Here is a 20957-nt window from a genome sequence, read left to right on the forward strand (position 1 = left end):
AGAGAGGCTCAAAATTTTATTTGGAAAATTCAAAAGGACCACCAGATGTGTGAATGAATTATCGAAACCCTCAAATACCAAAAAGAAAAAAAAAATCAAACTGACTTGTAAAGTTCCACACCACGGGGTCAAACAAATAAAATCACAGTGTTGACTGACAGATGCCACGGTAAACTTTCATTTCTCATCAAAAGCAAATGAAATTTTCGAAGAAATTATTTGTGTACTTTATACGTTTTGAAAAGTCTTCAGGACTTCGAAAGTTAACAACAGGAAGTCAAGAAATAAATTTTATTTCACACCTGGCAAGACTTTTGTTTTCATAAAATTAAATGAATTCGATCTCAAAACAATTACTAGAAATTTTTCTTTCCTGTTTTATGAATGGCGATTCTTCCATGCTTCGGCATCTTTTGTTCTTTGATCTTCTTGTTCAGCATGAAGGCTTCATTAGCAGCTGATACAATGACTACAGCATCATTCATCCGTGATGGTGAGAAGTTAACCTCATCTTCTCAAAGGTTTGAGCTAGGCTTCTTCTCCCCTGGAAAATCAAAGAGTAGGTACCTGGGAATATGGTTCCGGCGGGTCCCTGATACAGTTGTGTGGGTTGCAAATAGAGATAGGCCTATCTCCGGTCGTAACGCAGTATTAACCATAAGCAACAATGGAAATCTTGTTCTTCTCAGCCAAACAAATGGCACTATCTGGTCTACAAACGTATCTAGCGATGTAAAAAATCCAGTGGCACAACTCAGAGATGATGGAAACCTTGTCATAAGGGATAACTCCAGCGATAGTACTGCTGAAAGCTACCTGTGGCAGAGCTTCGACCACCCATCAGACACTCTGTTACAAGACATGAAGTTGGGCTGGGACTTCAAGAATGGTCTGGAACGACTTTTATCATCATGGCAAAGTGCTGAAGATCCATCTCCTGGGAGGTACACTTACGGGCTTGACATCCATGTGCTGCCTAAAATGTGTACTTTCAATGGATCAGTAAAATTTACCTGTTCCGGACAATGGGATGGAACTGGTTTTGTATCTGCTCTTTCATATACAAACTTTATTTATAAACAATTTATGACGGAAAATAAAGATGAATTTGTTTACTGGTATGAGGCCTACAACCGTCCTAGCATAATGACTCTAAAACTCAACCCCTCCGGTTTCGTCACGCGTCAAATATGGGACGAGAACAGCAATAAATGGGACGAATTGTTCTCGGTTCCAGATCAATACTGTGGTAAATATGGGTATTGTGGTGCTAATACCATTTGCAGCCTCGACCAGACACCTATGTGTGAGTGCTTGGAGGGATTCAAACTTAAATCACAAGTCAACCAGACACGGCCTATAAAATGTGAGAGAAGTCATTCTTCAGAATGCACAAGGGGAACCCAGTTTATAAAGCTTGATAATGTAAAAGCGCCCGACTTCATAAACGTTTCTCTAAACCAGAGTATGAATCTGGTGCAATGTGCGGCTGAGTGCCTGAAGAACTGTACTTGTAAAGCTTATGCTAATTCCAATGTAACAGAAGGCAGTGGCTGTTTAATGTGGTATGGAGACCTGCTTGATTCCAGAAGGCCAATTAGAAACTTCACCGGACAATCTGTCTACCTACGAGTACCCGCTTCAGAATCAGGTACAATTTTTGCATTGTTGAAATTGATGTTGCAAAAGTTTTTCATGTTGAATCAAACTCTATTTAAGCCAACATGTTTGTGGAATTAAATGTTAGAGAAACAGATGAACAAAACTAAAACTAGGGGTGATTTAAGTAATTTAAGTTATTTGGCTCAGCTACCTAGGATTTTATTTACTTTCTATTGAATTTCATTGACAACACGTGTGTCTGGATGTAGGAAACAAGAAACTACTCTGGATACTTGTAGTACTTGTTCTTCCACTGGTACTTCTTCCTTCCTTTTACATATTTTGTCGACGGAGGAGAAAATGCAAAGAGAAAGGTAATTTCTTTTCATATCACTCACTAGTATGTTGTAAGAACATGTATATGTTGTAACAACATGTATACTCAGTTTTAAAAGTTGTGGTCTTACAGAAACAGAGAATACGGAAACAAACCAGGATCTGTTGGCATTTGACATAAATATGGGCATTACAACAAGAACAAATGAATTAGGTGAAGTAAATGGAGACGGAAAAGATAAGGGCAAGGATTCTTGGTTGCCATTATTCAGCTTGGCCAGCGTAGCTGCTGCTACAGAAAACTTTTCTATGCAATGTAAGCTTGGAGAAGGTGGCTTTGGCCCTGTTTACAAGGTAGAATTGTTGATACCTCAAATGTCCTTAGTGAAGTACTGCTAGTGTAAAACATTAACAATATTTAGAATGCAGGGTCGATTATTTAATGGACAAGAAGTTGCAGTTAAGAGGCTCTCAAGTCAGTCCGGGCAAGGACTCAAAGAGTTTAAAAATGAGATGATGCTTATAGCAGAACTCCAACACAGAAACCTTGTTAGAATTTTGGGTTGCTGTGTAGAACAAGGCGAAAAGATTTTAATCCTTGAGTACATGCCTAACAAAAGCTTGGATGTTTACCTTTTTGGTATGTGACTTATCATTCAAAAGGATTAACATTTTCACTACTTTGCAATGCTATGTCAGATTTTATCATCAGTAATTTTTTCCATTAACTTGTACCATTTTGGTATTACAACAGATCCAATTAAGAAGCGCCTATTGGATTGGGAAGCACGTATTAGAATCATTCAAGGAATTGCTCAAGGACTATTATATCTTCATCAATATTCTAGACTGAGAATTATTCATAGAGATCTGAAGGCAAGTAATGTTCTCTTAGATAAGGACATGAACCCCAAAATCTCCGACTTTGGCTTGGCAAGAATGTTTGGTGGTGATGAATTGCAAGGAAACACTAAACGGATTGTTGGAACTTAGTAAGTAAACTTCCTTTCTTGAAAAATGTTATTTGAATGCCCCATTTTCTTATATTATTTAATATTTGTTGAAACAATGAAATTTCAGTGGTTATATGTCACCTGAATATGCCCTGGATGGTCTCTTCTCTATCAAATCGGATGTGTTTAGCTTTGGAATATTGATGTTAGAAACATTGAGTAGCAGGAAAAACACTGGCGTCTACAATACTGATTCCTTTAATCTTCTTGGTCATGTAAGTGACAAACTTTTTCAGTTTTGTATGATCTTTAAAGAGTGAATTGCAAAAGTAAAGAATTGTTTCCGTCGATTAAACTAATATGATCCTAATTTTTTTTTTCTTTTTTTAGGCTTGGGATCTATGGAAACATGAGAGAGTTCATGAACTAATGGATCCAGTAATATTACAAGACGAAATACCATTGCCAATGTTGATGCGATACGTTAATGTTGCTCTTCTATGTGTTCAAGAGAATGCAGCAGACAGACCAACTATGTCGGATGTTGTCTCGATGATTAGTAATGAGCATCTTAATTTACCTTTTCCCAAGAAACTTACTTTTGTGAAAGGTAAAAACGTGAAGAATTCATCTTATTCCACCAGTGGGACATCTGAAATTTGTTCTGTGAATGATGTAACAGTTTCACTAGTAAGTCCTCGATAGATGTCAATCCTCCAAAGCTGTGTAATGCAATATAATTTGTATATTTGTAGCTGAATATTTTTTATGGTGATTATTCTATATTGGTGCATTGGTTAATGGAAATGGCACATAATGTTAAAATTATATCATTAACTTTGTAGCTAGATTTCCCAGGTACTTTTTTGGCATTTGAAGCCGAATTGTCTATTATTCAATACAATCAACGATCATTCATTATGCTATATCAGCTCCCAGAGAAATATTTTGGATTTTTACGCCTTATACACACACACACACATGCTAGTATCTTATTAAAGTGTAGAAAAAGTGAAAAACTATTATGCATTATGTTATTACATTATATGGCATAATAATTTTCTTGAACTTTAATATAGTGCAATGCTGATGATAGTAATTGATAAAAATTGAAACATTAAATAAAAAAATAATTGTTAGAAAATTTTAATGATAAAGTGATATGTCAAAAAAATTAGGTGTTAAAATAATAATATCCCTTACATTAGTTTTAATCGAAACCATTATTTTGCTCAAATGAAATCAACGGCTGTTGTTGGATTGCTCTTACTTAGAGGTGATACAATCCCAAAAAAGAGTGATGATATAGTTACAAACTCTTGTACAAACTTATTTTGTACAAACTGACGTGGCATTAATTCATTAGTTGAATGAAAATATAAAATAATAAAAATAAATCATGTGGGCCAGGTGGTAGTTAATTCAACCAATCTTATTATACCACATCGGTTTATACAAGAGTTTGTGGCTATATCATTACTCTTCAAAAAATGATTAACCATAAATTGAAATTTTTTTAAATTATTATTGTTGATGTTGAAATCTGCTCGCCTCTTGACCGACCAGATTCTTTCACCAACGTTTGTGTTATCTACTGTTGCTCGTTCACTGGGATTGGAATCGTCCTCCTTTCTCTCAATAGACCTGCACTCACTAAAAATTGATCAGAGACGCCAGTGGTTTTGCCGGCGTAAACCCTCCGATGCCTAAGTTAGCACAAGGTGTTTACGGAAAAACAGTGTAATTTGGATTCCAGGAGTTTATTAAAAATTTGTAAGGAAATGGCCTGGTTGCAATTTGGCAGCGTTTTCCCTCCCTCTCTCCTCTTTCCTCTCGTCATCGATTTCTTCTTCTTTTATAGCCGCTGTCCCCACGTTTCCGTTTGCCATTCATCCCACCTTTTTCGGGTAGTGGAAGCCCCTCATGGGATTTTAACTGCTACATTGTGGGCAAACGTGGGATCTCGCATCTCCCACAGCGGTTCTGGGAAAAGCGCAACTACCGCGATTCTGTGGGATCGTGTTTCCGCTTTTTGGGGGACGGGTACCGGCTCGGTATATGACTCTGGTCGGTATTCGTCTCTGATCAGCTCATGTTACCCCTGTTCTGCTCGTACCATTTGGCTGAGGTGATTCATGCCGGGGTGGAAATAGTAGCATGGCCGACCTGGTGCTTTTATTTGCTTAACAATTATTATTATTATCATCAGCATTCGTTGCTTCCTTTTAAGGATTGGAGCAATGATGCCATAATATTTTTTTATAAAATAACCCCACGACCTCCCTCGTGCGGAACTAAGTTGTGAGGCCCTCAAATTATAAAATGAAGCAGGATGTGATTATGAGTGTCGAATTAGTTTTCGATTTTATTTTATTTACTTATTTATTTTATGTTAGTCAAGGTTGAATCTCAAAAGAATTAATTAATTATCTTATCCAATAATTTTTTTTGGTTTATATTTTCTCTTTATTCATCTAAATCCCTTAAGAATCATTTAGATTATAATGTCATCAAAAGATCCTCGTGACGGCTTTAAAATCATCCTGAGCACTAGTTGTTAAGCAAATAAAAGCACCAGGTCGGCCATGCTACTATTTCCACCCCGGCATGAATCACCTCGGCCAAATGGTACAAGCAGAACAGGGGTAACATGAGCTGATCAGAGACGAATACCGACCAGAGTCATATACTGAGCCGGTACCCGTCCCCCAAAAAGCGGAAACACGATCCCACAGAATCGCGGTAGTTACGCTTTTCCCAGAACCATTGTGGGAGATGCGAGATCCCACGTTTGCCCACAATGTAGCAGTTAAAATCCCATGAGGGGCTTCCACTACCCAAAAAAGGTGGGATGAATGGCAAACGAAGACGTGGGGACAGCGGCTATAAAAGAAGAAGAAATCAATGAGGAAGGGGAGAAAAAAAAACGGAGAGAGGGAAAACGCTGCCAAATTGAAACCAGGCAATTTTATTACAAACTTCGAGCAAATTAGAACCACTCTTGAATCAAAATTTAACTGTTTTTCCGTAAACACTTTGTGCTAACTTAGGCATCGGAGGGTTTACGTCGGCAAAACCACCGGCGTCTCTGATCTGTTTTTGGTGAACGCAGGTCTAGTAAGGAAGAGAAGAGTGATTCCAACCCCAGTGGTTCGAGCAGCAGTGGATAATATAAACGTTGGTGAAAGAATCTGGTCGGTCCAAAGACGAGCAGATTTCAGCATCAACATTTTGGCGCCGTCTGTGGGGAGCTGGATAAAAAGCTACCACCGAATTAGTAGTTACCGAAAAAACAGCGAACGGTTAGGCATGGATGTGACAAGGAAGGACGCTTTGAGGGAGGATAACGAAGCTGGGGAGACAGTCACTCTCCGAGAAATTGCAAATGAAGCCCGAGAGAAAATGATGCAAGATAGACTGGAGCGGATGGAGAAACAAATGGAGACTCTCGCAACCATATTGTTCGAGCTGAAGGATGAGCGGAGAAGGGATTGTGAAACCCCCGTGGGAAGAGATGAAGTTGGAGCAGAACCCAGCCTCCGGAGGTGTAGAGTCGAGGAAATCCCTCCGCCCGCAGACCAACCTAATGGGGTGCATCCCCACAGAAGTACTGGTCGGGTCCCGGGAGAACGCGTGGATGAAGGGAGGGACCAACCTCGCCTCGGACGGGTCCTGGAAGTCAATGGTCGAGGTGCCAGTGTTGACGAAGGAGAGCTCAGACAGCGGTTACACAATGCCGAGCTGGAACGAGACCATATAGCTGCACGTGATCCAGACCGTGCCGTAGAATTGGAGGGGGAGGTGCGCAGATTGGCGCAGGTGATAGAAGAGATACAGGGCAAGAGAAAGCCCCCGAGCTGGAGGATAATGCTAGATGAAGAATCTCCGTTATCAACTGAGATCATGAGTACCATAATCCCAAGAGATTTCCGCTTCCCCGACCTCAAATACTCCGGGCGAAGTGACCCGTGGGTGCACATTGAGCGTTTCAACGACATGACAGGTGTACAGGGGCTGACACCAGCTCAGAGGTGTAGGATGTTCTCGTTGACACTAGAGGGACGAGCCCGAGAATGGTACCGCAAGCTGCCCCGAGGAAGTATAAAGGGGTATGAGCAGATGTGCCAGGAGTTGGCCGAGCAGTTCCGAGGGGCAGTGGCCCTAGAGGACGACATGATGGAATTGATGGGGATGAAGCAGGAGGAGCATGAATCCCTTCGGGATTTTGTAAAACGATACTACCGAGCCGTGCTGGATTTGGGAGCTTTTAATCACCCGCAAGCGTTGAGGGGATTAAAAGAAGGTGTAAGAATCGGCCGATTGTGGTATAACTTAATAAGCCCCCTCGTACAGAATTACTCGTTGGGGTATGAGTAGGCGAGACGAGATATAGAAATCGAAGAGGAGAAATCAGCAAGAATTAAAAGTGAACAGCTGGAAGAGCTGAGGCTAAAGGAGCGGAGAGCCCCGAAAGGGAGCGGGTTGGGAAAGCGAACTGGAGAATCTTCAGGGATGGGCGGAATATCAGCTCGGTCCCGACCTTACCCCATAGCTCCGAGAGCACAACAGTTCCAACACAGCCGGGCTCAACCTCCGCGCCCCCCGATCCCAGAGCGGCAGCGAGAATTCCGGCAGATGGCTGCCCACCCCTACCATAACACTCCCAGAGCATTACATGCAACCAATTCCAGGACTAGTTGACCAGATCAGTTAGCAGCTGGGACAGCCCGAGGTGACATTCATGATAGCCGAGCAGTTCAGCTGGTAGACCAGAGCTCGGCCTATAGACAGTACACTCCATTAAAGATCTCTATGGAGGAATTATATGAGAGGATCGAGGGACGAGGCCTGCTATACCCTCCAGCCCCAATAACAAAACCGGCTCATCGACGGGATAAGGGCAGATTCTGTAAATTTCACGACACTTACGGTCACACTATCAGCCAATGTCGTGACCTGAAGATTCAGGTGGAAGATTTAGTAAGGAACCGATACTTGGATGAGTATGCAGACGGAGTGTCCCCTGTCATTGAGTAAGAGTACACACGGGATGAAGGAGTTGAGAGGGGTCTGGAACGAGAACAGCCGGCCATCCGTGTGATAGCAGGAGGGCCAACATTGGCCGGAGATTCAAACAGAGCACGGAAGAACTATGGGAGATACGCCATGACTGGCAAAGAGGTGCTTCTAAATTTGCCGGCAGCCAAAAGAGCAAAAGTGCGGCAAGTTCCCATTATGTGGACGGAGGATGACGAAGAGGGTATTCTGTATCCTCATGAGGATGCCTTGGTGATTAAGGCAAAGGTGGCCGGTACAGAATTGCAGCGAATACTGGTGGACACGGGCAGTTCAGTCGATATTCTGTTTAAGTCGGCCCTAGATGATATGGGGATTTCAGACTTAAAGCTGGAGCGGACGAATACATCCTTGAAGGGATTTTGAGGGGGACGACTAACCCCCATGGGGGTCATTGAACTCCCGATTACTGTGGGGAGAAAGCCATTTGAAAGAACGATGATGCTGGACTTTGTCGTGGTAGAGGAAAGAAGTCCTTACCAGATGATATTGGAGAGACCGTTCATGAGGATAAGCCAATGTGTAATGTCCACGCATTATCTGGCGCTGAAGTACAGAATAAATGGAGTTGTGGGTGTAGTAAAAGACGACCAGAGAATGGCGAGGAGCTGCTATGCTACAGTGGCCAAGGAAACGATGCAGGTGACCTCTCGAGATAGCCGAGGGGATTCAAAAAATGGTCGCCAGGAACCTGTTGAGAAGCTGGAGGAGGTTGTTGTAAGCAGGAATGACCCTAGCAGAGTGGTTAAGGTCGGATCAGAATTGGGCGAAGCAATAAAAGGCGAGCTAGTGAAGTGTCTACGGTCCCATGCAGATATATTTGCCTGGTCTCATGAGGATATGCCAGGAATTGACCGCGGGGTAGCTTGCCACAAGTTGGCAATCAAGAAGAGGGCAAGCTTGGTGAGACAGAAGAGGAGATGCTTCAACCAGGAAAGGTATGAGGCAATAAACGCCGAGGTGGAGAAGCTGCTGAAAGCAGGATTTATAAGGGAAGCCAAGTACCCAGAATGGATTTCAAATGTAGTCCTGGTAAAAAAGGCTAACGGGAAGTGGAGAATGTGTGTGGACTTCACGGACCTTAATAAGGCATGCCCAAAGGATAACTTTCCCCTACCTAAAATAAATCAGCTGGTGGACTCAACAGCAGGTCACAGTCTGCTGAGTTTCATGGATGCCTTTTCTGGGTACAACCAGATACCCATGAACGAGCAGGATGAGGAAAGCACTGCCTTTATAACTAACATGGGTTTGTTTTACTACAGGGTAATGCCTTTCGGCCTAAAAAATGCAGGAGCCACCTATCAAATGTTGGTAAACAAGATCTTCAAGCCGTTGATTGGGCACACTATGGAGGTATATGTGGATGATATGCTTACAAATTCCAAAGAGCCGAGGGATCATGTGAAGCATCTAGAAGAGACCTTTGAATTACTGAGAAAGTATGAGATGAAACTAAACTCGGAGAAATGTGCATTTGGGGTCAGCTCGGGTAAATTTCTGGGATTCCTGGTAAGCCACCGCGGGATTGAGGCCAACCCCGAAAAAATACGAGCGGTTACAGATATGAGATCTCCGCGGACAGTTAAAGAGGTGCAGAGCCTTACAGGGAAGTTGGCAGCATTGAACCGATTCATCTCGCGGGCCACAGATAAATGCCACATTTTCTTCCAAGTCATAAAGAAAGGAAGAAAGATGGAATGGACATCAGAGTGCGAGGAAGCATTTGGGCAGCTGAAGGAATATCTGGCCCGTGCACCGTTACTGTCAACTCCGAGAGAGGGTGACCAGCTGCTTTTGTACTTGGCAATCTCCAAGCGGGCTACCAGCTCGGTCTTAGTCAGGGAAGAAGAAGGGAAGCAACACCCGGTATACTACACGAGTAAGGCCCTGGTGGACGCAGAAACCAGATATCCACTAATGGAGAAGTGGGTGCTGGCTCTGATAACGGCAGCACGCAAACTCCGACCCTATTTCCAAGCCCACCAGATCGTTGTGATGACTGACCAGCCCCTTCGGCAAGTGCTTCAAAAACCAGATGCGTCTGGTCGGTTGGTAAAATGGTCAGTGGAGCTGAGTGAATTTGACTTGACCTACAGGCCCCGAGGAGCAATCAAGGCCCAAGCCCTGGTAGAATTTATGGTAGACCGAGCTGAGCCAGGGGGAAGAGATCGGGAGGAGCAACCGTTAGAGCAGGAGAAAACAGAAGGGGTATGGTTAGTAATGGTTGACGGATCATGTAGTGAGCAAGGATCTGGAGCAGGAGTTGTAATACGGAGCCCAGAAGGATCCGAAATAACGTATACAGTGAAGTTCGAATTTCAGCTCACAAACAACCAAGCTGAATATGAAGCCTTTATCACCGAGCTCGGACTCGCACACGCCTTAAAAGCAGAGAGGGTAGAAATTCGAGCAAATTCCCAATTGGTATGTAATCAGCTCAATGATCAATTCCAGGCAAGGGGAGAGAAGATGGGCCTTTATTTGAAGAAGGCAAAGCAGATGGTCGGGCTTTTTCAAGAGGTGGAGATAAAGCAAATATCCCGGAATGAGAATTACCGAGCGGACATGTTGGCTAGGATGGCTGCAATTGCAGACTCGAAATTACCTAAGTCGGTTCCCCTAGAGGTAAGGACCTCGCCGAGCATAGGGGAGGAAGTGGAGGTGATGAGAGTAAGCACTGGAGAATCCTGGATGGACCTGATTCGCGCGTATGTCCGCGACGGAGTTTTACCTGAGGATAAAAGGCAAGCAAGAAAGTTAAAATGCCGAGCAGCGAGGTACACACTACTAGATGAAGTGCTATACCGCCGAGGGTTCACCTTGCCCCTTTTGCGATGTGTGGATGATGAGGAGGCAGATTATGTGCTAAGGGAAATTCATGAAGGAATTTGCGGCAATCACTCGGGAGCAAGAACTTTAGCCTTCAAGGCACTCCGGCAAGGATACTTCTTGCCGACCATGCACCAGGTTGCAAAAAAGATGGCGAAAAACTGTAAAACATGCCAAAGCTTCTCTGAGGTTCCTGTACAACCCCCAAAAAAGCTGACCACAATGACATCCCCATGGCCTTTTGCCCAATGGGGAATCGACTTGATTGGTCCGTTACCGAAAGGCCGAGGAGCGGCGACACATGCAATTGTAGCAATAGATTACTTCACCAAGTGGGTAGAAGTGGGAGTCCTCAGCCAAATCACGGAGAGAAAGACAACAGATTTTATTTGGAAGAACATCATCTGCCGATATGGGATTCCCTATGCCATCATTACAGACAATGGGAGATAGTTTGACAACAGCAACTTCAGAGAGTTTTGCCGAAATTTGGGGGTGGACCTGAAGTTCTGCACCCTCGCACACCCCCAGGCAAACGGACAAGTGGAAGCAGCCAACAAAGTGATAAAGAAGCTCTTGAAAACCAGATTGGGAGAGAAGAAGGGAGCTTGGGTTGACGAGCTACTAGGGGTATTGTGGGTTTACCGGACAACTCACAAAACTGCTACAGGGGAAACCCCGTTCGCTTTAGCTTTTGGTCATGAGGCAGTAGTCCCAGCAGAGATTGGAGTGGGGACACATCGAACGGAATATTTCGCTGAGGAAGAAAATGACGAGCAGATCTGCCTAAGCCTGGACCTACTTGAGGAGAAAAGGGAAGGGGCCTCGCTGAAAGTGGCCCAGTGTCAGCAAAGGGTTATGCGTTATTACAACAAGAACATACGCGTGAGGCAGTTCCGAACAGAAGATTGGGTGCTCAGGAAGGTGAACCAAAACACCAGGAATCCCAACCATGGAGCTCTTGGACCGAAATGGGAAGGCCCGTACAGGGTGATACGAGCAACTGGACCAGGAGCCTACAAGCTGGCGTATCCGGACGGACGAGAGGTCAAGAGGTTGTGGAACGCCGAGCACTTGAAAAAGTACTTCCAGTAAGCAAAGTGCTCTATTAGTTTTCATTTGGATAAGTTATTTCTGTTACAAGCACGACGATTTGTAACACACACATATATTCCATGTTTCTGTAACGCATTCGAAATTCAATAAAGATGAATTCAGTATGGAACTTGTCTGTTAGCAAACCCATTAAGTTCTACTAATGCAAGAAAGTGCCCGCTTCTGCTCGGTCAAACGACAGACCAGCAGCTAATTTACTAAAGCGAGTGAGTGCCTGCTTCTGCTCGATCAAACGAAAGACCAGCAGCTAAATTTACCAAGATTCTACTAAGGCAAGTAAGTTCCTACTTCTGCTCGGTCAACGAAAGACCAGCAGCTAAATCTACGAAGATTCTACTAAGGCAAGTAAGTGCCTACTTCTGCTCGGTCAACGAAAGACCAGCAGCTAAATTTACCAAAAATCTTACTACGGCAAGTAAGTGCCTACTTCTGCTCGGTAAACGAAAGACCAGCAGCTAAATTTACCAAGATTCTACTAAGGCAAGTAAGTGCCTACTTCTGCTCGGTCAACGAAAGACCAGCAGCTAAATCTACGAAGATTCTACTAAGGCAAGTAAGTGCCTACTTCTGCTCGGTCAACGAAAGACCAGTAGCTAAATTTACCAAAAATCTTACTACGGCAAGTAAGTGCCTACTTCTGCTCGGTCAACGAAAGATCAGCAGCTAAATTTACGAAGATTTTATCAAGGCAAGTAAGTGTCTACTTCTGCTCGGTCAACGAAAGACCAGCAGCTAATTCTATAAAAAATCTTACTAAGGCAAGTAAGTGCCTACTTCTGCTCGGTCAACGAAAGATCAGCAGCTAAATTTACGAAGATTCTACCAAGGCAAGTAAGTGCCTACTTCTGCTCGGTCAACGAAAGACCAGCAGCTGATTCTACAAAAAATCCTATTAAGGCAAGTAAGTGCCTAGCTCGGCTCAGTCAATGAAGACAAGCAACCAGTTTTATGGAAATTTTACTAAGGCAAGTAAATGCCTACTCTTACTCAATCCGCTAAGGAACCAGCAGGCAAAATCAGATAAGTTGTCCAATTGTTTTTCAGAAACAATCTATGAGCAAAAACCGGACAAGAAAGCAAATAAAGAGCATCTAAAAATTTATAAATGTTCAATTGTTTACAAAACAAATGCAAATCTAGAGTTTATACAAAAAATAGGCTCAAAGCTTAGCAGAGTCAACGGCTCTATCAGCTGAAGGATCAGCGAGCTCGGAAAGCAAGGGATCAGCAACATCAGGAGGTGGGAGATCAGCAATGCCGGGAGGAGGAGGCATGGATCCTTGACCCACTTCGAAAGGACATCCCCCAACTTCCCCCTCTTGCACCCCATCCAAAGGAGCCTCCACCTGATCCTGCTCACCCTGCTCCTTGTCCGCCTGGCCGACCTCTGCCATATACCGCTGCACTCCAGCCTCCAACTTGCTCATGTCCAGCTCGGGATATTCTCCTTGAAGCACAGACATGATACACTTATAGGAGAAAGCAACCCCCGAGTCATACTCGGCATCCAACTGATCGTCCACATCAGCGGATTTGCCTTTCTCTTCAGCCAGCTGCTCATTCAGGGATTTGATTTCTCCCTCAAGGGCGGTCCTCAAAGTATCTCTTTCACTTTGAGTTACCTGAAGGTCCGACTTTAGGCCATCCAACTCACCCTCAAACCTGGAGGCAGTAGACTCAGCAACTGCAACTTTCTCCTCCAGCTCTGTAATCTACTTGTTCAGCTCGGCTAGTTTCTCCTTGGAGCGGTCAGCAGATTCAGCTTTCTTTTTCAACTCCTGATTGTCAGCTTGAAGCTTCTTCTCATGACGCGCGGACCCGGTCTTGTAGCACGAGACCATTGTGGACAACCTGAAGGAGACTCTCTGAACAGAAGCAGCTAACTCGGAGAGGCTCATGCTCTCGATGTCCTTCACCATCTTGGGCCCAACCAATTTTTTATAATCCTTCTGATATGGGCTCAGGTAGTCACCTTGATCCCGAGATGGAAGAGGAGAAGATCGGTCCCTAGATTGCAAGCTGACCTCAGGACTCTTGTCGTAGGTTTTCTCTCCACCACTCTTACGAGGTGGAGGAGGGGGTAGAGCAGGAACAGGCGCTTTGGAAGGATCGACGCTGGGTTTCTTTGGAGGAGGGGGAAGGTTGCTGGAGCTACTCGGAGCCCGACCACGCTTCCTGCTCATCGCGCTGAGGATCTTGTTATCCATTCCAGCGGCTATGTCTACTAGGCCCGAACCGACCAGGTTTGTTGGCGACAGGAGGTCTTGGCAGGTAGACGCGTTCAACAGAGCAGTTTCCACCTGAAACAAAGGTCGATCTTCAAGCCCCCCGATCAAACCCCACGACACTGAAATAGCAAAAGAGGTTAAAGAACTCGATAAGTGACAGTTTGAGAAGGAATATAGGCAAAAAATGAACGACATGGGGTGACAAACTGTGTTGGAAGGTAAATATCACCACCCAACGAACGGAGTGCTGAACACCACTTTCCCCCAGCAAAGAAGAATTTGTTCTTCCAATTTTTGCACGAGGAGGAGAAACCAGTGATTGGCTTTCTCTTTGCGGAACTGGACATGAAGTAATACCAGCCCGCCTCCTTTGGGCTGCTCCGCAGCTGATACAAATGTTTCACTTCAACAAGGGAAGACTCCTCCGACCCGCACCTCTCCCACAACACAAACATTGCCGAGAGAACCCTCCACCCGTTCGGGTGTAGCTGACCTGGGGCCAGGTGCATACCCCCCAATATTTTGGCAAAATAACGCTGAAGGGGCAGCCAAGCTCCTAGTTTGAAACTCTCTAGGTGCATTGTCACATACCCCCGTGGAGGCCGACTAGGAACGTCACCCTTCCCAGGAACTACAAGGAGAACCTCCTCAGGAATGTCGTAGAGGTTCCTAAGCTTGAATAAGTCAGTTTGGGTGGTGGCACAAGCTATGTAATCAATAGGGTAGGAATCAGCCTCCACCCTATGGCCAAGATTCCTTTTCTTAGCAGGATCGCTCGGTCCGGAACTGCTCCCCTCACCATCGCCAACTCCTTCAGGGATCCCAACCCCACCAGAGCTGTGGTTCTCACTAGATCCCGACGCAGGTCCACCTCTATTCCCTACAAGCTCTAGTTCAGGAGAGGAAGAGACAACCAAGGGGCGTGGGTACTCAAGGGTATCCCTGCCATGGGAAGGACCTACATTACTGGAGGGACCTAAGAAATCGGTGGGTATTGACACGTTGAGGCCCGAATCCCCTGATTCTTCATCATCCTCATCAACAATTAATTTTCTTTTTCGATTTGACATATCGGAACCTCAGAAGAAAACAAAGAAAACTCGAGTATATGGACACAAAAAGGACAACACAGAACCCAATCAACAACAACCAGAGGAGAAGTTAAAGGCAATACCTGGATTGAACTGGCACTGATAGCGCGACCGTGATAGAGAAAAAATCCAGCGAGTGGATACTCCAGACACGAGAAGTGTAAGCAAAGTTCAGAGAGGGAGTTAGTTAACGACGAAGAGATAAATAACCAAGCGATGAAGATATAAGTCTAGGGATTTGAAACGAAAAGGGGGAAATGAAAGCATTTAAGTGATAGAGACGCCAGCTCACTCACCGTACATCAAGGACAGATAGTCCGTCGTTTTAAATTTCAAATACGAAGAGTCGAGAGATGCCACGTCACCAGTCGTTATAAGAGGCCAGGTTAGATGCAAGCCCAGATACGCAATGGACATACTCATTTAGGCCCATGCTCAAGTCAAAATCTCCCCTGAAGAAAAATGATACCTCAGGTCCATCCCGGTAGACGGAAGACCAGAGGAGAAGTCCCCCGGATTGGTAAGATTTGACTATCAATTTCTACTCTTGACTCATTTCACTCACAAGACCAGAAACTGGGGGACTGGTGTTAAGCAAATAAAAGCACCAGGTCGGCCATGCTACTATTTCCACCCCGGCATGAATCACCTCGGCCAAATGGTACGAGCAGAACAGGAGTAACATGAGCTGATCAGAGACGAATACCGACCAGAGTCATATACCGAGCCGGTACCCGTCCCCCAAAAAGCGAAAACACGATCCCACAGAATCGCGGTAGTTGCGCTTTTCCCAGAACCGCTGTGGGAGATGCGAGATCCCACGTTTGCCCACAATATAGCAGTTAAAATCCCATGAGGGGCTTCCACTACCCGAAAAAGGTGGGATGAATGGCAAACGATGACGTGGGGACATCGGCTATAAAAGAAGAAGAAATCAATGAGGAAGGGGAGAAAAAAAACGGAGAGAGGGAAAACGCTGCCAAATTGAAACCAGGCAATTTTATTACAAACTTCGAGCAAATTAGAACCACTCTTGAATCAAAATTTAACTGTTTTTCTGTAAACACCTTGTGCTAACTTAGGCATCGGAGGGTTTACGCCGGCAAAACCACCGGCGTCTCTGATCTGTTTTTGGTGAACGCAGGTCTAGTAAGGAAGAGGAGAGTGATTCCAACCCCAGTGGTTCGAGCAGCAGTGGATAATATAAACGTTGGTGAAAGAATCTGGTCGGTCCAAAGACGAGCAGATTTCAGCATCAACACTAGTCCTCCAGAGACGAAAATTATATGGTCAACATTTTTCCTGTTGCGAGGAAGAAACGGAGTTCATTTTTATCAGCCTTTGGAAATGATTAAATAACGACAATGAAAAAATTATGTGCCCCGTCACCGTCAATAATTAGTCATGCAGCAACATTAATCTTCCAGAAAGTCGTTGCTGGAAGTCATTGGTCAGTAATTTTCGATTCTCTGTATTTGGAAAAGGATTAATTACTTCGTCAAAAGGCAGATTAGATAGCCATCACTTTCAACTGTTAATAATGCGACAACATTAATCTTCTAGAATTAAAGTGTTCATAAATCATGGCTGGCAAGGAGCCTATCCCATATGGGTACGAAAATCCATCTCCCACTCTTCAATTTAATCCGCCCAGCCTGGCCCAATCTGATCTTAAGGTCAAAAAAGCAGACTTTGTAGCTCACGAAGTCCATGTTTGATAAGAAAAAATGAGAGGAGAGGGTGGAAAATAAGAGGAGAAGAAGATTTATCCCAATTTTCTTATTTAGTTTGATATGTACTTCATTTTTTAAAACCAAACATGTTACAAATTTACAACGTTCCATGCCAATTCATTTGGGCTTTTTAACTTTTCTTATCAATTTTCTAAGGTTAGTAACATCTAGGGATGGTAGAAATTCCTATGGAGAAGGGTGAAGTGAGATTTTTTGTTTTCCTTTTCAATTCGAGAATATATGGAAACAAGACGAGAATAATTTAGTACTCAATATCTTGTTTGGGGAAGAGACGATGATTCAGCGAAATTCTCGTCCCTTCCCCATTTTTCGTTTTCTAATTTTTATTTTCTCTAAATTTTAGTGAATACATTTAACATTTAAATTATAAAAATTTGGATATAAATAACAAATATAATAACAATTATAAAAACTAAATAAGAGTTAAATAAAATTTGTTACAATTATTTATGGGTGGTGATAATTTTGCCCCACAATTTTTGTAAATCCACCATCCTCCAAAAAATAATTACAAAATTTCATATTATTTTTTAAAAAATACGAATAAGGAAGAAGTTTCTATGATAGAAGAATTGTTAGATAAGCCTTTTGATCAATTTGAGAATGTAGTGATGATTTACTTAAAGTTTGCTTAGAAGAGAAGAGATTAAAGGAGGTAGAGAATTGACGTGAGACAGTGAAAGGACTCATGACACGGAGACCTTGGTGGCAAGTAATGTTGAAGTCATTATAGTAGTAGTCAGGGGCGGCCATAGAGAACTGGTGGTCCTTACATTTTGCCAAAAGTTCTTTTATTAATTATTAGTAAGATCTTAAGATATTTGTTTAATATTTATATTATTTTGCCAAAAGTTTACTGTTCATAAAAACTCCTCTTCAATTCAACTGATAATTTCTTCTTAATAATGAATTGTCTCTAGCATGTGCGAGAATGGGCAAGCCTAGTTTTTGAATTTTTTTTTTTTTGGGCGTTGCTAACATTTAATTTTTTTAATACAAACTTCGAAATCATTTGTGTTAGTATGTTTAAAATTCAAGGGAAACAAAACTACTGTAAAATATAAATAGTAAACAAATAAATAAAAATTGGAGTATTGGGTATAATTTCATGACGATTGACAAATAAAAGGCTAGAGAGGATTGGAAAAGGAAGAGATAAAGGAAGGGTTAAGAAATTAAGTTGTGAAAGAAAAAAGGTAAAATAAATTACACTAATTTAGTTTAATAATGTTATTTTACGTATTAAAGAGGTTCATAAGGTAAAGTTTTAATTTTTAAAAAATTCGTAGTGCTTTTATTTAATAAATGAGTTTTGTGAATCATTTGATATGTTCAAATAATAGCACATCTAAAATCTTAGTTGTTCGAAAAATTATGAATTAGGGAGAGACCTAAATGTTTCCATTTTTGGGAAAATTCAATGTATTATGGCACATCTGGTGATCGAAACCTCGAATACATAAAAAATTCAAACTAACTAATAAAATTCCAGGCCACACGGTCAAGACAACTGAATATTTTGTTGATAAAGGAGTAGAAGTCTGACAGAGCTCAATTTTCTTCTCACATATATGGACGAGGCTAAGTTGCAGCTTCTGCAAGTAACAGCTTTGGCAAGGTAAGCTTCCAAGACCTTACATCAGCAGTTTTTTCTCTCTCGTTCAACACGCGTGTAAGCTTTCTATTTGCTATGTTACAAACAGAATCTGTAACATAACAAGGTCCTAAAAACAAATGAGTTTTTTCCACCCCTACTAATCGTGTTGAACACTCTACAGGACTTCAAAATTTAACATCACGAGGATTGAGCTCTAAAAATAGACTTATTTCACCCTTGGAAGAATTTTTTCATCATAATAAATTGAATGAATCCGATCTCAAAACGTTTAAACACTTTTTATTTTTCTTTCCTGTTTATGAATGGAGATTCTTTCATGCTCCAACACCATTTGTTCTCTGATCTTCTTGTTGAGCATGAAGGTTTCATTAGCAGCTGATACAGTAACTCCAGCATCATTAATCCGTGACGGCGGGAAGTTAGTTTCATCTTCCTAAAGGTTTGAGCTAGGCTTCTTCTCCCCAGGACAATCAAAGAGCAGGTACCTGGGACTATGGTACCGGCAGAGCCCTGATACAGTTGTGTGGGTTGCAAATAGAGATAGGCCTATCTTCGACCATAACAGAGCATTAACCGTCAGCAACAATGGAAATCTTGTTCTCCTAGACCAAAATAATGAGACTACCTGGTCTTCAAATGTGTCTCGTGACGTAAAAAGTCCAGTGGCACAACTCCTAGATGGTGGAAATCTTGTTGTTAGAGATAACTCCAGCACTAATACTACTAAAGCTACTTGTGGCAGAGCTTCGACTACCCAACAGACACTCTGTTACAAGACATGAAGTTGGGCGGGCTGGGACTTAAAGAATGGCCTGGAACGATATTTATCATCATGGAAAAGTGCTGATGATCCATCCCCTGGAAAGTTTACTTACGGACTTTAACATTCAAGTGTTGCCTAAGTTATGTACTTACAATGGATCTGTAAAATACACCTGCACCGGGCAATGGAGTGGATTTGCCTTTGTAGGTGCTCCATATTCAAACTTTCTTTATGACCAAATTTTGGTGCAAAATGAAGACGAAATTTCATTCAGGTATGAGTCCTACAACAGTCCAAACATAATGATTTTAAAACTCGAGCACTCAGGTCAGCTCACGCGTGTAATATGGAACGAGAGGAGAACTGCGTGGGATCTTATGTTCTCAGTTCCAGATAAATATTGTGCTAAATATGGGTATTGTGGTGCTAATAGCATTTGCAGCCTAAACCAGATACCTATGTGTGAGTGTTTGAAGGGATTTCAATTCCAATCACAAGACAACAAGACAGGCTCTGTAAATTGTAAAAGAAGTCATTCTTCAGATTGCAAAAGTGGAGACCAGTTTACTAAGCTTGAAGACTTTAAAGCGCCCGACTTGCTAGAGGTTTCCCTAAATGAGATTATGATTTTGAACCAATGTCAGGCTGAGTGCTTGAAGAACTGTACATGTAGAGCTTATGCCAACTCCAAACTAAGAGGGGTAGGCAGTGGGTGTTTAATGTGGTTTGGGGACCTGATTGATCTCAGAAAGCTAATTAGCAACTTCACCGGACAGACAGTCTACATACGAGTATCCGCTTCAGAACAAGGTACAATTCTTGCATTCTGGAAGTTGATGTAGCAAAACTTCTCACTTGTTTGTCGTTGTAAGGCCTCATCCTAAAAGAACTGTGACCCAACATGCTTTAGGAATTAAATGTTTGGAAACCAGATGAAAAAAACTAAAATTAGGGGTGATTTAAATAATACCTAGGAATTTATTTACTTTCCATTGAATTTGTTTGATGACATGTATGTTTCTGGATGTAGGAAACAAGAAGCTACTCTGGATAATTGTAATACTTGTTCTTCCCTTGGTACTTCTTCCTTATTTTTACATATTTCGACGAAGGAGGAGAAAACACGAAGAGAAAGGTAAATTTTTTCCCTTCATATCACTCAATGATATTTTCATGTGATAAGGCATGTGATAAACCATGTATACTTACAATTTTAAAAGTTGTTGTCTTACCGAAACAGAGAATATGGAAACAAACCAGGATCTGTTAGCATTTGACACAAATATGAGCATTACAACAAGAACAAATGAACTCTGTGAAGCAGATGGAGAAGGAAATGATAAAAGCAAGGATTCTTCGTTGCCATTATTCAGCTTGGCCAGCGTATCTGCTGCTACAGAAAACTTTTCTATGCAATGTAAGGTTGGAGAAGGTGGCTTTGGCCCTATTTACAAGGTAGAATTCTAGATTTCTCTACTGTCTTAATGTAGTACTCCTGGTATAAAACATTTACAATGTTAAGAATGCAGGGTCGATTACTTAATGGACAAGAAGTTGCAGTTAAAAGGCTATCGAGTCAGTCCGGGTG

At 42.6% G+C, this 20957-nt stretch overlaps 2 protein-coding genes and 1 pseudogene across 2 annotated transcripts; 2 read left to right on the forward strand and 1 right to left on the reverse strand.

Moving 5' to 3' along the window:
• Positions 1–240: 240 nt before the first annotated feature.
• Positions 241–3741, forward strand: LOC18053922 (receptor-like serine/threonine-protein kinase SD1-6). The gene is made up of 7 exons (XM_024178345.1): positions 241–1651; positions 1872–1976; positions 2072–2292; positions 2368–2578; positions 2693–2930; positions 3019–3166; positions 3282–3741. Exons 1-7 carry the CDS (start codon positions 385–387, stop codon positions 3594–3596), a joined length of 2505 nt encoding a protein of 834 aa, XP_024034113.1. The 5' UTR covers positions 241–384; the 3' UTR covers positions 3597–3741.
• A 9334-nt stretch (positions 3742–13075) lies between these two features.
• Positions 13076–15213, reverse strand: LOC112095710. The gene is made up of 3 exons (XM_024177818.1): positions 14373–15213; positions 13632–14262; positions 13076–13577 (listed from the first exon to the last, which is right to left on the reverse strand). The coding sequence occupies exons 1-3, from the start codon at positions 15211–15213 to the stop codon at positions 13076–13078; spliced, it is 1974 nt and encodes a 657-aa protein (XP_024033586.1).
• A 3695-nt stretch (positions 15214–18908) lies between these two features.
• Positions 18909–20957, forward strand: part of LOC18053923 — a 9877-nt pseudogene continuing 7828 nt past the window's right edge.

The sequence above is a fragment of the Citrus clementina genome, unplaced genomic scaffold, assembly GCF_000493195.1.
Source record: "Citrus clementina cultivar Clemenules unplaced genomic scaffold, Citrus_clementina_v1.0 scaffold_1, whole genome shotgun sequence".
Taxonomy (NCBI): Eukaryota; Viridiplantae; Streptophyta; class Magnoliopsida; order Sapindales; family Rutaceae; genus Citrus; species Citrus x clementina.

Excerpts from the sequence above, each read along its gene's own strand:
- LOC18053922 (XM_024178345.1), top strand. The coding sequence starts at position 385 with ATGGCGATTCTTCCATGCTTCGGCATCTTTTGTTCTTTGATCTTCTTG. Across the intron at positions 1,652-1,871 it reads AGTACCCGCTTCAGAATCAG|GAAACAAGAAACTACTCTGG; the intron begins GTACAATTTTTG and ends GTCTGGATGTAG. Across the intron at positions 3,167-3,281 it reads CCTTTAATCTTCTTGGTCAT|GCTTGGGATCTATGGAAACA; the intron begins GTAAGTGACAAA and ends TTCTTTTTTTAG.
- LOC112095710 (XM_024177818.1), bottom strand. The coding sequence starts at position 15,213 with ATGTCAAATCGAAAAAGAAAATTAATTGTTGATGAGGATGATGAAGAA. Across the intron at positions 14,263-14,372 it reads AGCACTCCGTTCGTTGGGTG|TGTCGTGGGGTTTGATCGGG; the intron begins GTGATATTTACC and ends TTGCTATTTCAG. Across the intron at positions 13,578-13,631 it reads AAACTAGCCGAGCTGAACAA|GTTTGAGGGTGAGTTGGATG; the intron begins GTAGATTACAGA and ends TACTGCCTCCAG.